Source organism: Drosophila teissieri, chromosome 2L (genome assembly GCF_016746235.2).
Source record: "Drosophila teissieri strain GT53w chromosome 2L, Prin_Dtei_1.1, whole genome shotgun sequence".
NCBI lineage: Eukaryota > Metazoa > Arthropoda > Insecta > Diptera > Drosophilidae > Drosophila > Drosophila teissieri.
In genome coordinates, this window is record NC_053029.1 from 25,934,144 (window position 1) to 25,954,080 (window position 19,937).

The following is a 19,937-nucleotide window of genomic DNA, read 5'->3' on the forward strand; positions in this document are numbered from 1 at the left end:
GATCTATTTTAAAATGCCCGTATGATCTCCTACAAGCATTTCAAAAACCTTGGCCAAGGTCAAAAGGCAGTATTATTGGAAAGGCATGTCTAAACAAATAACAGACTACATCAAGAAATGTCAAAAAGCTAAAATAACTAAGCATACAAAGACCCAAATGATTATAACTCAAACCCCTAACGTGCTTCGACAGAGTGATACTGGATATCGCAAGCCATTACCATCTCCAAAGTTAATTGGAGACTTAACAGTCTCTAATTGACGACGACAACGTGGCACACACACGCGACACACAAAAGTTTTGATTGACACCTAACAATCATATTTTCCTGGCAGTATGGATAATGGAAAGCATTCATCAGATGCTGGGTGCAGATTTAAAGACTAAATAAGAAGTACAAAGGCATAATCATCCGGCAAAGCGGGAGCGCCCCAAACTCGACTTGAATACCAAGCAATCCGATGTGGGCTAAATTAATTATTCTGCAGCAATATCCATTCGCATTATCCCATGACCAAACATATCCAGTGTGTGTTTTGGGCCTCGAAAGCAAACCAATTAATCACTCACAGCAGTTCCTATGTGCGATACAATTGAACCGTTGAACCAAATTCACATTGAAGATATTTTTCGATCTGATAGCTTCATTGTTGAAGAGGCTGCCGAGCACTTGACTCTATACCAAAGTCGGATAATGGCAATGATCAATCACCCTCATTTGTCACTTGACTAAATATTTAGTTGCCATACCAATACCAAACAAAAGAGCAAGTACAGTCGCTAAAGTCATAGAAGTTTAAATAAATAAATACTATCTTATATATCGGATGATAAAACTGATTGGGTTTCAGTATTTCGTCTATTGTTTTAATACAACCACCTCTATGGTACATAATTGTTGTCCATATAAGTTGGTTTTTGGAAGAACTAATAACTTACACAAAAATTTTAATAGTAATAAATTTAATAGCATAGAATCGATTTATACTATAGATGATTATGCGAAGGAAAGTAAATTTAGGTTGGAAGTAGCATATAAGTGAGCTAGAACTATGCTTGAAGAGCATAATAGAATGAATATGAAAAATTATGATTTAAATACAAAAACAAGAGAGAACGCTATAGTCGAGTTCCCCGACTATCTGATACCCGTTACTCAGCTAGTTGAAGTGCGAAGGAGAAATTTCAACACTGACAGTTTTTGGTGGTTTGTGGGCGATAGAGGGGCGTGGCAAGAAGGTTTTTGGCAAATCGATGGAAATTTACAAGACTAATACAAAAAGGAAAAAAATCGCAAAACTTTTTTCGAAAGTGTGGCAGCTTTGGGCGGTTTGTGGGCTTTAGAGTGGGGCAACATGAATCGACAAACTTGCGCTGCGTCTATGTCTCTGGAGTCTTTATGCTTAATCTCCCTTTTATAGTTCCTGAGATCTCGACGTTCATACGAACAGACGGACATGGCCCGATCGACAGTACTATTGATCCTGATCAAGAATATATATACTTTAAATGGTCGGAAGCGCTTCCTTCTGCCTGTTACATACTTTTTAACGAATCTTGTATACCCTTTTACTCAACGAGTAACGGGTATAAAAATTGCTTCTTGTCTTTATGAAATACGATAGCCATATTCTTTATTTTACCTGACTTTTTTAAGCCTTGCCCTCTGAAAACAAGCAGGGGCGTGGCAGTGCCTTTCCTCAGTTCAACTCAAATGGGGTACGGAAGTTCTGCAGATCACTAGATCACACCATACCTGCCATGATGTCAATTTCACTAACGTCGATTGCTCAGACGCACCACCTTTGGCCAAGACTGCATATCTAAGTAAGCTAAAGACAACAAAGAACTGCTTTGCAACCCCTAACAAAGATCTTCATTACAACACGTCTGTGGTTGTTACTATCAGGACTCTGGATATTTTAGGATCTGCTAAAAAATGGTATAGTTAAGCAATCAGTCTTGCCGTACAATTACGCAATATGAGTCGAAGAAGCGGGTAATCGGAATTTGCGTTGTCTTCTTAACGAACAATCTCATACCTGACTGGGTTCTGAAGAGCATTCACAATGCCAACATAAGGGTATTTATAAAATAAAGAACGTTTTTTTTAAAAAGAGCATGCGATTTTTCGAGTCCAACCAAATGCAAAAATAATCTTCTACAAACCTGGCACAGAAAATTTGGTCGCTGTTGCGTTATCCAGACAATAGCTCAATGCCATAGAGGAGCAAGGGATGGAATCCTGTGTATCCACAATTCACAATAAATATGCAATAGAAACCACAGACAAACCCCTAAATTGCTTCCAAAATCAAATTATATTGGAAGAGGCACAGTCCAATGGGAAGCTCACCGCTATATAACTTGCGAATAAAAAACGACATCTAATCGATTTTTGAAGCAAAGAGTCTTCGCTGCCACAATTATCCCGAAGCGTGTAATTGTGACCTGCACCCACTAGCCATGAAGCAAGTGGTTCGAAATTTGCCTGCTGCAAAATTCCGGCCCTGTAAAAATTGGGTTACACATATAATTGCAGTCGAAGAAAAAAGGAGATGCTTACAATCGAGCAGAATTGGGCTCATAGGTCGAACGCGTAGGCGAAGGGTAGAACCCACGAACTCAATGAAGAAGAATTAAAGAGCGATGATAGTCACAGTAAGTAACCGAAAACCCGACGATCAATCTTAAAGAACCTAGACGCTGAAAGACGAGGGAGTCTACAAAGCTGAGGCCGTAACTGTGAGATGCACACAGTGGAAAAGACAATTCCCTGGCGTGATGATAAAGGAATTGGGGAGTCCTTGGTTGGTGTGGTGTCCTCTGATTAAAGCGATCATATCCGAGGTGCGCTTCGAGGTGTTTTGCAATGGTGGCTCTGGTTCGATGAGGCAGGGCGACGCACAGCACACGGCGAAGTCAATATCGGGAGCCCGAAACACCTCTTAAAGAAAACTGCCGATTAAATCTGAAACCTTGAGTAATGGTCGGGTAATCACACAAAAACACGAAAATTCCAACTCTGAGCTAGCCGGTCAGAAACTTGTAGGGGGCAAAACGTGGAAAAACAGTTCCTTACGCCTTGTAGAAAAGAGCTTCCATGCTCATAGAGAGCGTTAAAGGACATAAATACAAATGTTTTCAGATTTAGTGTTTGATAAATGCCAAAGACATGGCCTTAAATATTAAACTGCCAAACATATCCGATATAACTACTATGGGTTTCTAACAAATTATAATTAAATATCCTTACCTGTGTTTTAAGTAATTTATATAAATCAGTCTCCATTAAACACTGTACAATATAAACATCTCTCATTTGGTCTATGCTATCAACCCGAAGAATATCACGAATATCAATAATCTGAAATGAAACAAGTATACATTTTAAACACACCAAATAAATAAAATTAAAATAAAAACAAGAGAGAACGCTATAGTCGAGTTCCCCGACTATCTGATACCCGTTACTCAGCTAGTGGAAGTGCGAAGGAGAATCTTCAACACTGACAGTTTTTTTCGGTTTGAGGGCGTTGGAGTGGGTGTGGCAAAAAGTTTTTTGGCAAATCGATAGAAATTTACAAGACTAATACAAAAATGAAAAAATATCAGAACATTTTTTAAAAGTGTGGGCGTGGCAGTTTTATGCGGTTAGTGGGCGTAAGAGTGGGCGTGGCAACATGAATCGACAAACTTGCGCTGCGTCTATGTCCCTGGAGTCTGTATGCTTAATCTCAACTAGCTTTGGTAGTTCCTGAGATCTCGACGTTCATACGGACAGACGGACGGACATGGCCAGATCGACTCGGCTACTGATCCTGATCAAGAATATATATACTTTATATGGTCGGAAACGCTTCCTTCTGCCTGTTACATACTTTTCAACGAATCTAGTATACCCTTTTACTCTACGAGTAACGGGTATAAAAAAATGTCGATAAATGAAACTAACTTTGTCAATCTTGCGTTTGTAGGATTAAAGACAAATCAGAAATAGCTTGGTGCTTTATCATTACCGAGCCATTTGCCTTCACTTATGATTCCGATTCTTCTTTTATAAGGGGAAATATTTTATAATTTTGTTGATGCGCTCACTGCAGTATCTCAAAATGACGATGAACTTATTGTGAGCGGTTTATAGTTTGCCCACCAATTACTTTATTTTTGCCCACGTCCAGTTTTAAAGATATGAAATTTCAAACAATTTTCGAAAATGAACATTTTCTCTATTTTGCATTTTTTTTTTAAATTCCCACATTTGCCGCCCCATTAAAATTAAAAAAAAAGTTTTAGTTGTAAAGGTGGATAAGTCGGTCGGTCCTTTTCAGAAACGATCAGTCAAGTCGGACAGTCGTTGAAAGTAGAATACAATACCAATAATATCAATAAACTAAAACCAATATTTAAATAAATATTACATATATATAATTTGAAATTGAATTAATAATGTTTAATATTGGCATAAATAAAAAAAACTTTTCAGAGGCGAGTATCCGCCTTGTTTTTGATATGCAAAGACAAGAGCCCTCAGAGCGACGTTTGTAGTCGTGAATAACCGACAGGTTTTGTTGACGTGTGCCCCGGTGGTCCGGTGGTGAATTCGATATTTTCCGCTAAAACAATTGTTGTCTTCATAAAGCTTTTAAATACTAGCCTTTAATTTTTGTATTACACATGGCACTAGCCAACAATATATTAATCAATAAATTTATGCTTTTCATTTAACTAAAACAAAATGAATAGGTAAACATTTTCAAAAGGGGTGCTGACGCGGGAAGTGGAGTAGGTCAGAAATTATGACATAACGTTTGACGGACAGCCTTGACAACAATCCCTTGACTACGATTCCCGTATTGCGCGGCCCGCGACGATCCATCTAGCATGCGGACGAATGAATGTTAAGGTGCTTAAAAATCTAAAGGTTGGGCAAACAATGTTATTGCGATTTAAAAACAAACTTCAAAAGTCAACTTTTTGATTTTCAAACATTTTTGAAATTCCATATTTTCAAAAATTGCCGTGGGCAAACATAGGCGATTATCCGCCTTGTTTTTGATATGCAAAGACAAGAGCCCTCAGAGCGACGTTTGTAGTCGTGAATAACCGACAGGTTTTGTTGACGTGTGCCCCGTTGTCCGGTGGTGAATTCGATATTTTCCGCTAAAACAATTGTTGTCTTCATAAAGCTTTTAAATACTAGCCTTTAATTTTTGTATTACCCATGGCACTAGCCAACAATATATTAATCAATAAATTTATGCTTTTCATTTAACTAAAACAAAATGAATAGGTAAACATTTTCAAAAGGGGTGCTGACGCGGGAAGTGGAGTAGGTCAGAAATTATGACATAACGTTTGACGGACAGCCTTGACAACGATCCCTTGACTACGATTCCCGTATTGCGCGGCCCGCGACGATCCATCTGGCATGCGGACGAATGAATGTTAAGGTGCTTAAAAATCTAAAGGTTGGGCAAACAATGTTATTGCGATTTAAAAACAAACTTCAAAAGTCAACTTTTTGATTTTCAAACATTTTTGAAATTCCATATTTTCAAAAATTGCCGTGGGCAAACATAGGAGAGTATCCGCCTTGTTTTTGATATGCAAAGACAAGAGCCCTCAGAGCGACGTTTGTAGTCGTGAATAACCGACAGGTTTTGTTGACGTGTGCCCCGTTGTCCGGTGGTGAATTCGATATTTTCCGTTAAAACAATTGTCTTCATAAAGCTTTTAAATACTAGCCTTTAATTTTTGTATTACCCATGGCACTAGCCAACAATATATTAATCAATAAATTTATGCTTTTCATTTAACTAAAACAAAATGAATAGGTAAACATTTTCAAAAGGGGTGCTGACGCGGGAAGTGGAGTAGGTCAGAAATTATGACATAACGTTTGACGGACAGCCTTGACAACGATCCCTTGACTACGATTCCCGTATTGCGCGGCCCGCGACGATCCATCTGGCATGCGGACGAATGAATGTTAAGGTGCTTAAAAATCTAAAGGTTGGGCAAACAATGTTATTGCGATTTAAAAACAAACTTCAAAAGTCAACTTTTTGATTTTCAAACATTTTTGAAATTCCATATTTTCAAAAATTGCCGTGGGCAAACATAGGCGAGTATCCGCCTTGTTTTTGATATGCAAAGACAAGAGCCCTCAGAGCGACGTTTGTAGTCGTGAATAACCGACCGGTTTTGTTGACGTGTGCCCCGTTGTCCGGTGGTGAATTCGATATTTTCCGATAAAACAATTGTTGTCTTCTTAAAGCTTTTAAATACTAGCCTTTAATTTTTGTATTACACATGGCACTAGCCAACAATATACTAATCAATAAATTTATGCTTTTCATTTAACTAAAACAAAATGAGTAGGTAAACATTTTCAAAAGGGGTGCTGACGCGGGAAGTGGAGTAGGTCAGAAATTATGACATAACGTTTGACGGACAGCCTTGACAACAATCCCTTGACTAAGATTCCCGTATTGCGCGGCCCGCGACGATTCATCTGGCATGCGGACGAATGAATGTGGCCGAAACATTGCCCGATCATTTTACGATCAAGCTACAGCTTGGCTTGTGGGGCAGAGAGGATGTCTGACAAACGTTACGAATGTAATTATTTTTACAGGCACTTCGAATATGTATTTCGTTATGTTGGAGAGGTGAAAGGCTTACTAAGATCCCACGATCCAAATACGACGAGCTTACGCTGGCAACCTGATGCCTGAACATCGGATGGCCCTACCTCGACCCGTCCTTATCCAGGACACGGGCACTAATACGGTTTTTAAAGGTGGGCAATCGATAATTCTATAGGGTGGGCAAACGATACCAATTATTTTTATAGGGTGGGCAAACGCTTTTTAATGAAAATACGCCTAATGGGTTATGGGTTATATTTTCCAACCTAAAACTTTTTTCAAAAATCTAAAGGGTGGGCAAACGTGGGCAAACAATGTTATAGCGATTTAAACAAAATTCAAAAATCAACTTTTTGATATTCCAAAATTTTTGAAATTCCATATCCTTAAAAATCGAAAGGTTGGGCAAACAATGTTATTGCGATTTAAAAACAAACTTCAAAAGTCAACTTTTTGATTTTCAAACATTTTTGAAATTCCATATCTTCAAAAATTGCCGTGGGCAAACATAGGCAATCAATTCCAGTTTTCAAATTACAAAAATTCGATTTTACTGAACCCAGCTTCTTTGCGCTGAATTGTGCACGTGACAGCTTTTTGCATCTTTAGGGCACAGTTTGAAAACAACTGTGCAAACCTGTTGGAGCAGTAGTTATACCCGTTACTCGTAGAGTAAAAGGGTATACTAGATTCGTTGAAAAGTATGTAACAGGCAGAAGGAAGCGTTTCCGACCATATAAAGTATATATATTCTTGATCAGGATCAATAGCCGAGTCGATCTGGCCATGTCCGTCTGTCCGTCCGTCTGTCCGTCTGTCCGTCCGTCCGTCTGTCTGTCCGTATGAACGTCGAGATCTCAGGAACTACAAAAGGTAGACAGTTGAGATTAAGCATACTGACTCCTGAGACATAGACGCAGCGCAAGTTTGTCGATTCATGTTGCCACGCCCACTCTAACGCCCACAAACCGCCCAAAACTGCCACGCCCACACTTTTGAAAAATGTTTTGATATTTTTTCATTTTTGTATTAGTCTTATAAATTTCTATCGATTTGCCAAAAAACTTTTTGCCACGCCCACTCTAGCGCCCACAAACCGCCCAAAGCTGCTACGCCCACACTTTTGAAAAATGTTTTGATATTTTTTCATTTTTGTATTAGTCTTCTAAATTTCTATCGCTTTGCCAAAAAACTTTTTGCCACGCCCACTCTAGCGCCCACAAACCGCCAAAAACTGTCAGTGCTGAAGACTCCTTCGCACTTTCACTAGCTGAGTAACGGGTATCAGATAGTCGGGGAACTCGACTATAGCGTTCTCTCTTGTTTAAGTTTTCATTGTTAAATATAAATTATATATTATATAAGCTTAGTTATTGTTAAAGATGAATTCGAAATGAAATGTAAACAAACTAAATGTAAACAAATGAAATGTAAAAACCTTATCAGTGCGCTCAAGCTAGCGCACAGTCGAGTGGTTTAGATCAACCTGATAAGCTTTCGCCCTTCGTCGTATTAGAATGTTCGGATGCTGCTCGCTAAAAAGAGTCGTAAAACTGTTGTCGAAGCTGCTGGTTGCGCCCGCGCAATAAAGACTTGGGAACGAACCTCATCTTCTTCTTCGCCATTCGCAGTGGAAAAACCCCAGCTAGGCTGCTAGTCGCCAGTCCCGCTTTTAACAAATTTTCTTCGGGAAAACTCTCCCGATTTTTAAAAAAATTCTCAAAACCCTTGTTCAGAACTAGAGCTTGGGGATTCAGTTGCTTGTAACACAACAGTCCAAATAATAAATGGCATACCTACGTATTTCCATGTGGAATGCCAACGCCCTTTCATGGCATAAACTTCAAAAACCGCAATTCCTAAATGCAAATCACATCCACGCCAAGCTACTGGTTGAAACGGGCCTCACTGGGAGAGATAACTTCCTTAAAAGAGGTTATACCTTCTCCCGAACAGATTATCCGGATGGTAAAGCCCACGGCGGAACCGCATCAAACACCTCTTTCACAAAAGGTTTGCAACAAATTACTTGCAAGCCCCGTCCATAAAACTGCAGTCAGTAAACGGCAACCTTTGCAATGTCGTTGTCTACTGTCCACCTCGCTTTACTATCTCTGAAGGTCAGTTCATGGACTTCTATAACACACTGGTGGATCACTTCATATCTGCAGAAGACTACAATGCCAAACACACGCCCTGGGGATTACGCCTCGTGACTCCCAAGGGAAGGCAACTGTATAATGCACTTATAAAAGGAGCAATAAACTTCTCCAGGTAGCCCCACATATTGGCCTGCAGACCCCAGAAAGATCTTAGATCATGGCGATCTAATAAGCGCCATGGCCCTACCGGATCTCTCACCCGACTTTGTTAATAACCCTTTTTCAAAGCTCAGAACTTACGGACCACCCCTATAGGCTGACGTCGCACAACACTAACTGGATGAAATACAGAAAGTATGTGAGATCCCACATTGAGCTAACTCCTCAACTAAATATAGAAGCGGACATCGCTCTACCGCTCTACTGCTCTACCGCCGCTCTGGCAGAGGTACTCGTTACAGCAGCCAGGATCTCAACACCAAAACGGAAGGAAGTGGAAATTAGCAAAAGTCAAAACCAGCCGGCGAATTGAACAGCGGGTTCTGGAAAAGAGGCGTCTGCGATGGGCGTGGCAATCCAGCAGATCGCCATGCCCAAAGCAACGGTTTATAAGGCAAACTAAACCGGGCGGCTCTGAAGCAAGAAGCTTAAAATGCACAACTAAAAATATTCTGAAAAACTCTCGCCAACTAGTACAATGCATCCCTTGTGGAGGGCTTATCAGAATCTAAGCTCTCCGATTGAAACCGTCGCCCTGGTTAGAAATTCTTCAGGTTGCTGGGCCCGCAGCGACAAAGAAAGATCCGAAACATTTGCTTTAATTCTTAGGGACGTCTTTCAGCCGAACGACTCAGCAAATGCTTATGTTCTTCCCCAAATCCACACCGATTTGGAATCTACACCACTTCATCATTCATTATAATGATACCGAAGCCCGGAAAAGATCACACGATTCCGTCATCCTACAGACCAATAAGTTTATTATCATGCCTGAACAAACTATTCGAAAAATGTCAAAAATGACAAACGAAACTATCGAGAAAGTTAACAGAATAATATTGCACCGCGATATTCCTCGATGTATCTCAAGCATTCGACCGCGTCTGGCTCGAAGGACTGCATAAAATTAAAACACACTTGCATGGGTACATTCTTAAACTTTTCGAATCTTACCTCTACAACAGAGCCTTGGTAGTGAGGTGCAATACAACAATATCCGACAACTACACTATGGAGGCTGGACTCCCACAAGGCAGCGCACTTGGGCCAACTCTATTCGTCTTCTACACAGCGCATATTCCCACGAGATCCCAAGGTCCTGCGAGCTAGGGCACCATGGTATATTCGAAACCAAAACATCCACAGGGACCTTGGCATTCTCGGAGTAAAAGATTAAATAGGCAAGCAAAAAGGGTCCTACAAAAAAAAACTCTCTGCACACCCAAATCCCCTCGCAAGGGTCTGATTAGGGTTTCCAACCGAACCCGCTGCAACGTGCCGACCTCCAACCCAGCCATAATTTGTCAGGGCCATTTCTACTGTTCCAGTCTACATGATGCTAGTTATAAGATTTGATACACTTATTGTTAGTCTCAAAAATTAGAAGATTCAATAAATAAAGCATAGTAAAAGAAAAAAATACAAAAATAGGCATTTTAGTAATTAAATATAAAGAACACCTATTTAATTTCTGCGGAAGGAAAACACCGACAAAAATTGCCTATCAATTCTGCCGTCTGGACCGATTTCAAAATACGGAGGAACACAAGTAAGAAATTAAAATTTCAAATGTCTTTGTGTTTTTTTTTAATAACTAGGTGTTACAAAATATCTCAATTTAATTTTTTTATTAAATTTAATATGTTAAGTTAAGAAAAACAACAAAAAAGAATTAAAAAATATTTTTATACCCGACCATATAAAGTATATATATTCTTGATCAGGATCAATAGCCGAGTCGATCTGCCATGTCTGTCTGTCCGTCTGTCCATATGAACGTCGAGATCTCAGGAACTACAAAAGCTAGAAAGTTGGGATTAAGCATACAGACTCCAGAGGCATAGACGCAGCCCAAAGCTGCCACGCCCACACTTTTGTAAAATGTTTTGATATTTTCTCATTTTTTTTGTTAGTAATGTAAATTTTTATCGATCTGCAGAAAAACTTTTTGCAACGCCCACAAACCGCCAAAAACTGTCAGTGTTGAAAATCCTCCTTCGCACTTTCACTAACTGAGTAACGGGTATCAGATAGTCGGGGATCTCGACTATAGCGTTCTCTCTTGTTTTATGTGTACTTACGTTTTCATGTTTAAATCTGGTCAATATGGTTATTTCCCTGAGAGTCCTTTGGCAATAGGTTTGATGTTCAAACGGCGATATTTTCTTTATTGCAACTCTTTGGTTAGTTACCGTGTCATCTGCAGACCTGAAAAAAATATATGTTTATACATGTAGTGTTAGCATCCGCAATACATAAATACTAAACCACTTTAGTCAACCCTAATTAGTATATTAGTAATACATATTAGAGGATATACATAGCTGTTCAAATAAAAGTTTTTCTTCTGTTCATTGAGTCTAAATGGAAACATAATTATTTTTATTGTGAGGCGTACTTTTATCTATTTTAAGCTCAGTAGGATATGGACCCAAAACCCTTTGCAGAAAATATGTCCGAAATAGTCCTCATATGTTTGAGAAGTCGATCATTTCTGTGTGTCTCTAAACTAAATATATATTTTTTTAAATGAGTCTTACATACATATAAAGACAAATTGGGTGAGTCAAATTATGATTCGTGGTGTGTGCAGATGAAAAGTGAATTGGTGCATTACAAGAATTACAAACTAAAAAAAGAAAAGGCCATAGCAGCAATTACGCTAGCGCTTAAAACAAGTGAGCTTACAAACATCACAAAATGTTAATCTGCCAAGGAGACCTGGATACAATTAAAAGATATTCATCAGCCGTCGGGACCTGTGAGAAAAGCGCCATTGTCTAAAAAGTTTGGAAAAAAAGATGCTCAAAAAAAGTGAGCGCCGAAAAAAATGTGACAGCTGAAGACCACGGGACTGTACAAGCCTTTATTGCGCATTCGAAAAACTATTTTGTGAAAAAGAATTAGAGCGCTGAATCGAATAAAAATTACAGTAAAAGAGGGCTAAAAAATAGGCAACGGTCCAAAAGTGTCACCTTTAAAGTGATTGTAGGCTTAAAAGAGGAGAAGACAAATATAAAGACGAGAATGCTAAATCTTGTTTTTCCCTTCACTTAATGAAAATATATGGTGTTTAGATAGTGAAACGACGGCTCACATATGTCTGCGGCGGGAATTATTTGATCGGTTCGAAGTATATGTATAACTAATAAAATAAATCTCGCTGGCAACAAATATGTTAATGATGAAGGTCGTGGAAACATAATACTGAAAACACACAAATGTGATATAACTTCTAAAGATGTACTGCATGTTCCGCAATTAGAGTGTAATATTATATCACTTAGCAAAGCTGTAAAGTGCTATTTATAGAACTGTGCGCTAGTAAAAAATAAAAGCAACGAAAACTTGCAGAGGGCAATAAAGGTGAATAATTTTTATTTTTGTGTAAAGCAAAAGAAGATAATTACATGTTATGCTATGGCAACGGTGATCAAAAAAACTTTTAAAATGGCATAAACGGTATGGGCACTTAAAAGTTAACACATAATTAACATAACATAATTAAAATTAAACAAAAATCTTAAAAAACATATACTGTACACTGTGTTTTAAAAGTAAAAAGATTAATCGGAAGTCATAAACATTTTTAAATCGTTTAAGAAAATGGCTGAGTGCCAAACGGAAAAAACAATTAAAATATTGCGAAGTTATAACGGAAATGATTATGTTAATAACGCGTTCTAAAATTTTTTGAAAGAAAATGGAATTCTTAGGCAGTTGACTGTTCGAAATACACCGCAACAGAATGGAGTGGCAGAGAGGATGAACCGCACTTTAATTAAAATTGCTTGCAGCATAATAGTAAATGCAGCATTGGATGAAATGTTTTGGGCTGAAGCCGTGTATACTGCTGCTTACCTACGGAACAGATCACACACTAAGGCATTGGTGAATATGACGCATAGCATGGAATAAAACCTACAGTAAGCAGACATCTTAAAACTTTCAGTTGTAAGACGATTGCAATAAATAAAACCGAACAAAAGAAATTCCGTTCAATCGGAAGATAACTGATGATGGTTGGATACTCTGGCATATCGCCTGTACGATAAAGTGGTCAATAATGAGCACCCCGTTCGTTTTATTGATATATTTTAAACTCAATATGAAGTTTTGTTATTTTAAAATCTTTGAAGACAAGAATGGAGTCTACGCTTATTGAAACAGTATTGAAACATTTCTGTAAAAGCATAGAATAAGAACACTTCACGATCGATAACTACTAACTATGATTTGTTTTCTATTACGGCGGAATATTATAAAGCCTTCCCGTTTTGAAAATTTATATTATCAAAAAGCTGGTGGTCACCGAATTAGAACGATATATAATCAAAACATCGGAACTATAATAACAATATAACTATTTTCCGACTGTTCCTATTTCAGCTACATGATGAAGAATACCGATTTTGAAAGTAAAGCCAATGAAAGCATTTAATTCTGAAGACATATGCGTCTACAGAAACAATGCGATAGGAACGTGTTTTAGGCTTCTTAGCTTTCATAACGGCGACGGTAGATAAGGATGTAAGCAGCGGGTCTATTGATAAAACAAACTAAAATTAAAAATAAATTTATGATTTGGAACGCTCAACGAATCTAGTATACTAGAAACGTAATAATAAGAGAAACCATTTTTGGAGAAATCACTATGGAAAGCGTACTTTTTCTCAAATTTTATAAACAAACATTTCTATTATACTAGAGTACTAGATTCGTTGAAAACTATGTAAGAGTAAGCGTTTCCGACCATTTAAAATGATTATATTCTTGATTAAGATCACGACCCGAGTCGAACTGGTCATGTCCGTCCTCGATCTAAAAGCTAAAATGTTAAGACTAAGCATGCAGCTTCCAGACATACAGACGCAGCGCAAGTCTATTTCCAAATGCTGCCACGCCCAATCCAACGTCCACAAACCGCCCAAAACGTTTACGTCCACATTTATAAAATGTGTATTGTTATTTTTTTATGTCTTGTAAATTTCTATCGATTTTTCAAAAAACTCTTTGCCACGCCCATTCTACGTTAAATCTTTTAGAAATTTTTTTAATTAATTCGATTATAACATTCTCTCTTGTTTTTAACATCGTTAAGATATTTCTTTAACAATAATCATTTATACATACAACAATAATGACACTTTTTAAGCAAATGGTAAATGTGACAAATATGCTTAGGAAAGTTGGCACTAGAGTCAGCATCTTAAAGACAGACTATAGGAGACGCTAACCGCTGCCAGAAATATAATATAATACAATACCCTACAAATCGGCGTAAACGAACGGCCAAGGAAGTCATTCCTTGGTTGTCCATGATTTTCAAGGCGTGTCTTCTCCAGAATATATTTCCATAATATGGGTTGGATGAGGGTGGTCATCATTTCCAAGAACGGGAAGTAGTTTGCTTAAAAAGGGACCAATCGGTTAAGTTTTTCTCTGACAGCTTTTCTTGAGGCGGAGCCTTATTTCTTATTACTTAGATTAGATTAGGTACCGGAATATTGATAGACCAATACGTATAACTCTCCTTCGCAATACCGGATTTGTGAAGCGTCTTTCAGACGGAGATCTAAGCAATCTCGCATGCTACGAAGCTGATCTCAGGCTGTGGTCACTTTTGTGGAAAGTCTATGCCTATGCCACACTCAATAACCGCTTACATAGGCAGATAAGTGTGCGAAACGAGGATCAGCATTACTGCTGTCAACGTTTGTCAGCAAAGTTTCCAAACCTCTACTGCACTTCCTCGCCGTCTTGGGTAAGGAAACTAAAACAATGCCAAGTGCGTGGCGCCGACGGATGCATCATTTTTGATTTCAAACTGAAAAGATCAGCCGAACCCCTTACTTTAACAAGAACACCACTACCTTTGAGAGACCAAAATTGAGCCAGAAGCCGCAGATCTCCTATACTTAAGTCAAGCAGTTCTTAAAAGCACTCTCTTTTTTCGTATGGTGTCTCTACCCAATCTGGGCTTCTTTATGGAATGGGCGAACTGGTTCAGAAATGGGCTTCCTAGGCTATGTATTAATTTCATACTCTTTCTAGAAAAAATAATGAAATAAAAAAAATTATTAAAATTATGGACTTTTTGCTATGTATGGGCATTGCCAAACAACGATTTCTTTTAATACTTTTTACAGATTACGCATATCAATGTATTTTTTTTAAAGGGAATTCCTGTTACGTTATATTTCCAAGAAAAATAATTAAAATCAAACTTAAGTACAAAATTAACACTACTAATTCGAAAGCTGCGGAGAATTACGATTATCTTAAAAGAACAGAACAAAACTAACCAAAGGAACAGAACTACTATTTGTTTATAGAACTTATGAAATATATTTAACATGTTAAATTATTGAAAATTAATGATTGCTTAACAATAATGGCACGTGGTGAGCATATTTGCAACGAAAGAGTATTAATTAGAGATTATTATAAAAGATAAGCAAGCAATTAAATTTGTATAAATCTGTGAATGGGGTGACATTTTCCAGAAAACTGGGAACATTGAAAATAATATTGCAAATGGAGGCAGAGCATCAGCAATAAAACCCCACGACTAAAGGAAACTGCCCCAAAATGTTAGGGCTGATCGTTTCAGAGTGGTTGCAGGATATTGAAAAAACTGTCAGGCGACAGTTGGATATGGAGATATCGTTTGGAAAACGATGTCTGGATGGACATATAGGCAATGGGAACCACCATGTCATACGATAGAGCTAATTGGATGTTTGTGTCGGTTGCAGCAAACCAACACGAGTTGTGGCAACGAATCCAGCAAGAATGGAAAGGTATTCCGAAGAAAATTATTCAAAATCTGGTGGAAAGTATGCCAAAGCGAATAAAAAGCGTCATTAGAAATAAGGGTCTTTGGACTAAGTACTAAAAGATAAGCTTTTGTTGAAAAATTCAAGTTGAGCATAATTGAGTACATGCGAGTTAATTTAAATTTTATTTTTTTCCTAACGAAAAGAATTACATTATTGTTATTTTTTTTTTTAAGAATTTGTAATAAAATAATCACAGAATCAACAGTAAAAATTTGGGTTCATTTGCTTAACTAATACCTTTTTTTATTTAGGCCAACAGTCAAAAGTTGCAAACATGTACTCATACTTGCACGCCACTGTATATTCTTAATCAGGATCAATAGCCGAGTTCCACTTTGTGAAATAGGATAAGCATGCACAACTACAAAGGAATAAAGAGCACACTTTCTACGAGCCCAGAACACGAAACACACCTCAAACACCTAAACAAACCTTCGAACCAAATTCTGGCTCTATTATCTACAAATTTGAAATCAAAGTTATCAGAAATATAACAATTTTAAAAAGTGATATGTTACAGTTTGGCAGTTTTTAAACAATTTTCAGTAATGCGTCCACAGCTCTTTTGGTTTTTAAGTTCACATATAAAAAATAAATTGTAAATATGTTTTAATGCTTTTTATATTATTAATTGTCTTGTCAATTTTTATCTATACTCCATTCATAATTGGGTTTTATATACTCTACTTCGCCCTTTCTCTATCTAAGTAATGGACATCTGATATTCAAGTTAAGCTTACAAATTATTAAAATCAAATATCTATGAAATGTAAAAACCGTTGTTCCTTTTTAAATTGAATGTTTACTTAATTAACTGACGTAAGGAATAATATTTCGTACTATTGTAATTAAATTTAAGATTCCAAATATGTTTCCATTAAATTTTATTTGTTGACCGCAGTCTATTTAATTCAATTCTAGATTCTGTCAGAAAGAACTCATTGAACAGTTCACAAAATGAAAACGACTATGATCTGTTCGAGATGATAGCAAGTTCTGAAACGATAATTTTTAGCACTGAAATAGAAGGTAAATTAAGAACCCATCGAGTTTATTTGATTAATCAGCTTACAGATCTGATGCACAGGTCTCTAGACTTAGGGGTTCCGGTTTTTTTGATTGTAATTTAGCAAAACAAATGTTTTAACATATTCTAACAAAGATTAATTGATTCCAACAATATTAAATAACGTTTTAGTATTTAAAAACTAAAATTTGTAGTTTAAAACGTCGTCCATCCTTGTTTTGAGAATATATTTTGAAAATTTTAAATTTATTTCCAAGTCCAATTTCTTAAATTCTTACTTTTACACTTTCACCGTTTTTATACCCGTTACTCGTAGAGTAAAAGGGTATACTAGATTCGTTGAAAAGTATATAACAGGCAGAAGGAAGCGTTTCCGACCATATAAAGTATATATATTCTTGATCAGGATCAGTAGCCGAGTCGATCTGGCCATGTCTGTCTGTCCGTCTGTCCATATGAACGTCGAGATCTCAGGAACTACCAAAGCTAGTTGAGATTAAGCATACAGACTCCAGGGACATAGACGCAGCGCAAGTTTGTCGATTCATGTTGCCACGCCCACTCTTACGCCCACAAACCGCCTAAAACTGCCACGCCCACACTTTTGAAAAAGGTTTTGAAATTTTTTCATTTTTGTATTAGTCTTGTAAATTTCTATCGATTTGCCAAACAACTTTTTGCCACGCCCACTCTAACGCCTACAAGCCGCCAAAAGCTGTCAGTGTTAAAGACTGTTTGTGTTAAAGTCCCGGTCGAGTGTTACAAGTACTGCTGACTGCTTTTGCTCGATTAGGCAAGGAGGAATTTCGGCAGACTTGGTTTTTAATTTAAAATTCTCCAAAAAATCTCCTTGAAAATTAAGTTCATAAAAGAAATGACTGCGTGAAGACAGAAATAATAAATTACAAAATTTGAAAATTATCCGAAATGTTAGGAGAAAAACTTTTGCAGTTTAGTCACAGCTTAGAACTGCAGATGATTGATGACATTCACTGAATTTTCGAAAACAACATTGATTAAAAAATATATTTATAAAGGACTATAAAGAAACCAAATGGATTACATGATACAAAAAAATAAAAACAAGAGATGAAGGTTTGGAATATTATTATAAGACCGTGTGTTTCGCTAGTGCGCACCACTGATATAGGGCGAGTTCCAAAACTATGAATATGAAAAAAGGAACAATAAGGAACGGATGTTTTATAGATTACAAGTCTACAAAACTATTTTTTTGTTCTTGATAAATTGCCTACAGAACACACTTTTACATTTGTAGGCTGAAAATCATTAATAGGTACTTACACAACCATTCCATAAGCTCCTTCACCTATATAGGCGAGTTTAATATACCTAGGACCCACTTCAAATATTTGTCCCCTTATAACTTCAGCATTCGATTGAGGAACTTCCATAGATCCCGTACCGTTAACCACTGATCCGTTCGAATTAAATTCCTCCATCTCAAACGATTCTTCTGGAAAAGTTGAAATACTAAATATGTTATAATACAAAATACACCGTATCTGGAAAATTCGCAATGTATGTATGCGTAGGTTGTGGAAACACTCTTGCAATTGAATATTTTCAGTTAACTTTATGTTATCCAAATAAACAAAAATACGCAAATCGAAAGTATTTTAATATGGTGTACCTAAAGTTTTTAAATTCAGTGATGAATATATAAATCAACTTCTCATTCACTCTAAAGACAAACGAGTAAATATGATTTATCAAAATCGACGGTGTGAATCATAAAAAACTTGTTAAGTTAACGACACTAGACAGAGGAGGATTTGATTATAATCCAATCCCACAAAGCACATCAAATGTAGATATTTCGGACTTTTGGCAGAATGGTAGCAATAATTTCACGAAGAATATACAACATTTGCCTTAATCTTTAACATTAATCACTGCGTTAAGGTGTTTTTTTTTGGTTAATAATCAGTATAAAAGAAAGAAACCGCTCTTAAGATACGGTTTGATAGACTTTCTAACAAATTTTGTTTCATATCTTGAGTTGGAGGTCATTAAAACTTGTTGACTTATTTTTATATTCCTTATTTTAACCATTTTTGCCTTCCATTATAAATAAACAAGAAATCAGGCATACGTAAAAACAAAAGAGATCGCCACAGTCGAGTTTCTGGTTAGCTAGGAAAAATACGAGGAAAAACGTTAAAAAATCTTTTAAAATTTTGACAGAATTTCGAGATAAGAACAAATCAAAAATTAAGACCTTTTTGAAAACAACTGTTTGCAGTTTGTGGGCGTTCAAGTAAACGTCTTTAATAAAGAAGAGAAAACGCTATAGTCGAGTTCCCTGACTATCAGAAACCCGTTGCTCAGTTTGTGATAGTGCGAACAAGCATATGGATTACAAAAGGGAAAACAAAAATTAAATGAAAATAAAATATATATATATACCGCAATCGTAAACCTATAAAAACCTATACACAGTCGGTACTAGCCCATTACTTCGCTTAACCCAATACCGCAATCGTAAACCTATAAACACCACACTAAAAACAAAATAAGAAAATTAACATTAAAAATTTGCAAAAAAAAAGACTAATCTGCTAAACGAGGGCGGATCATTTTGCCCTTATTCTATGATCTTGTTTATGCCTTTTCTTTTCAGCCGCTCTTGGTCTTCTCTCCCCTTATTGTGATAGCCAGAATCTCCGCCAGCTGATTCTCACCAAACAAACGATTCCGTACCCCTTTATATCGTAGTTTATACCTTACTTTCCCAGTAGGGTAATAACATTACCGGAATCAATAGTTCGTTCCTGGAATTCTTTTTGGTATGCTTAGTGTTGTTGGTGTTTTTGTCTCTCTGCGGACCCTATCACTGAACGCTTGTTGCGCGCATCCCCTACTTTTTAGGATGTAATGGTGTCTCTATAATACACTTTTAATTCCAAACATCGTCTTGACGGAGCCGCAATGCTCAGATGAGTTGCCCGATTATGAAAGTTTCAAAATATTATTGCCGTTCTGCTTCAGCTTTGACGGCGCAATCGGCATCTTTTACTGTCCCCGTATTCCTTTCTTTACTCGGCACTTCACAAATCTAGTCGACTCTTT

The 19,937-nt window shown here is 37.1% G+C and overlaps 1 protein-coding gene across 2 annotated transcripts in view; it reads right to left on the reverse strand.

The window, feature by feature from the left end:
* LOC122611884 (mitogen-activated protein kinase ERK-A) overlaps positions 1–18,610 on the reverse strand; it is a 41,821-nt gene extending 23,211 nt beyond the window's left edge. Inside the window, exons 1-4 of one of the 2 annotated variants that reach the window (XM_043785266.1) lie at positions 18,499–18,610; positions 18,150–18,321; positions 11,057–11,183; positions 3,258–3,368 (exon numbers count right to left, since the gene is read on the reverse strand). In XM_043785266.1, coding sequence (XP_043641201.1) covers positions 3,258–3,368; positions 11,057–11,183; positions 18,150–18,307 — 396 coding nt within the window. In that variant the 5' untranslated portion in view covers positions 18,308–18,321; positions 18,499–18,610. Of the gene's footprint in view, positions 1–3,257; positions 3,369–11,056; positions 11,184–18,149; positions 18,339–18,498 lie in introns of both variants that reach the window. The other variant, XM_043785274.1, reaches the window with a different exon arrangement.
* Positions 18,611–19,937: the final 1,327 nt, after the last annotated feature.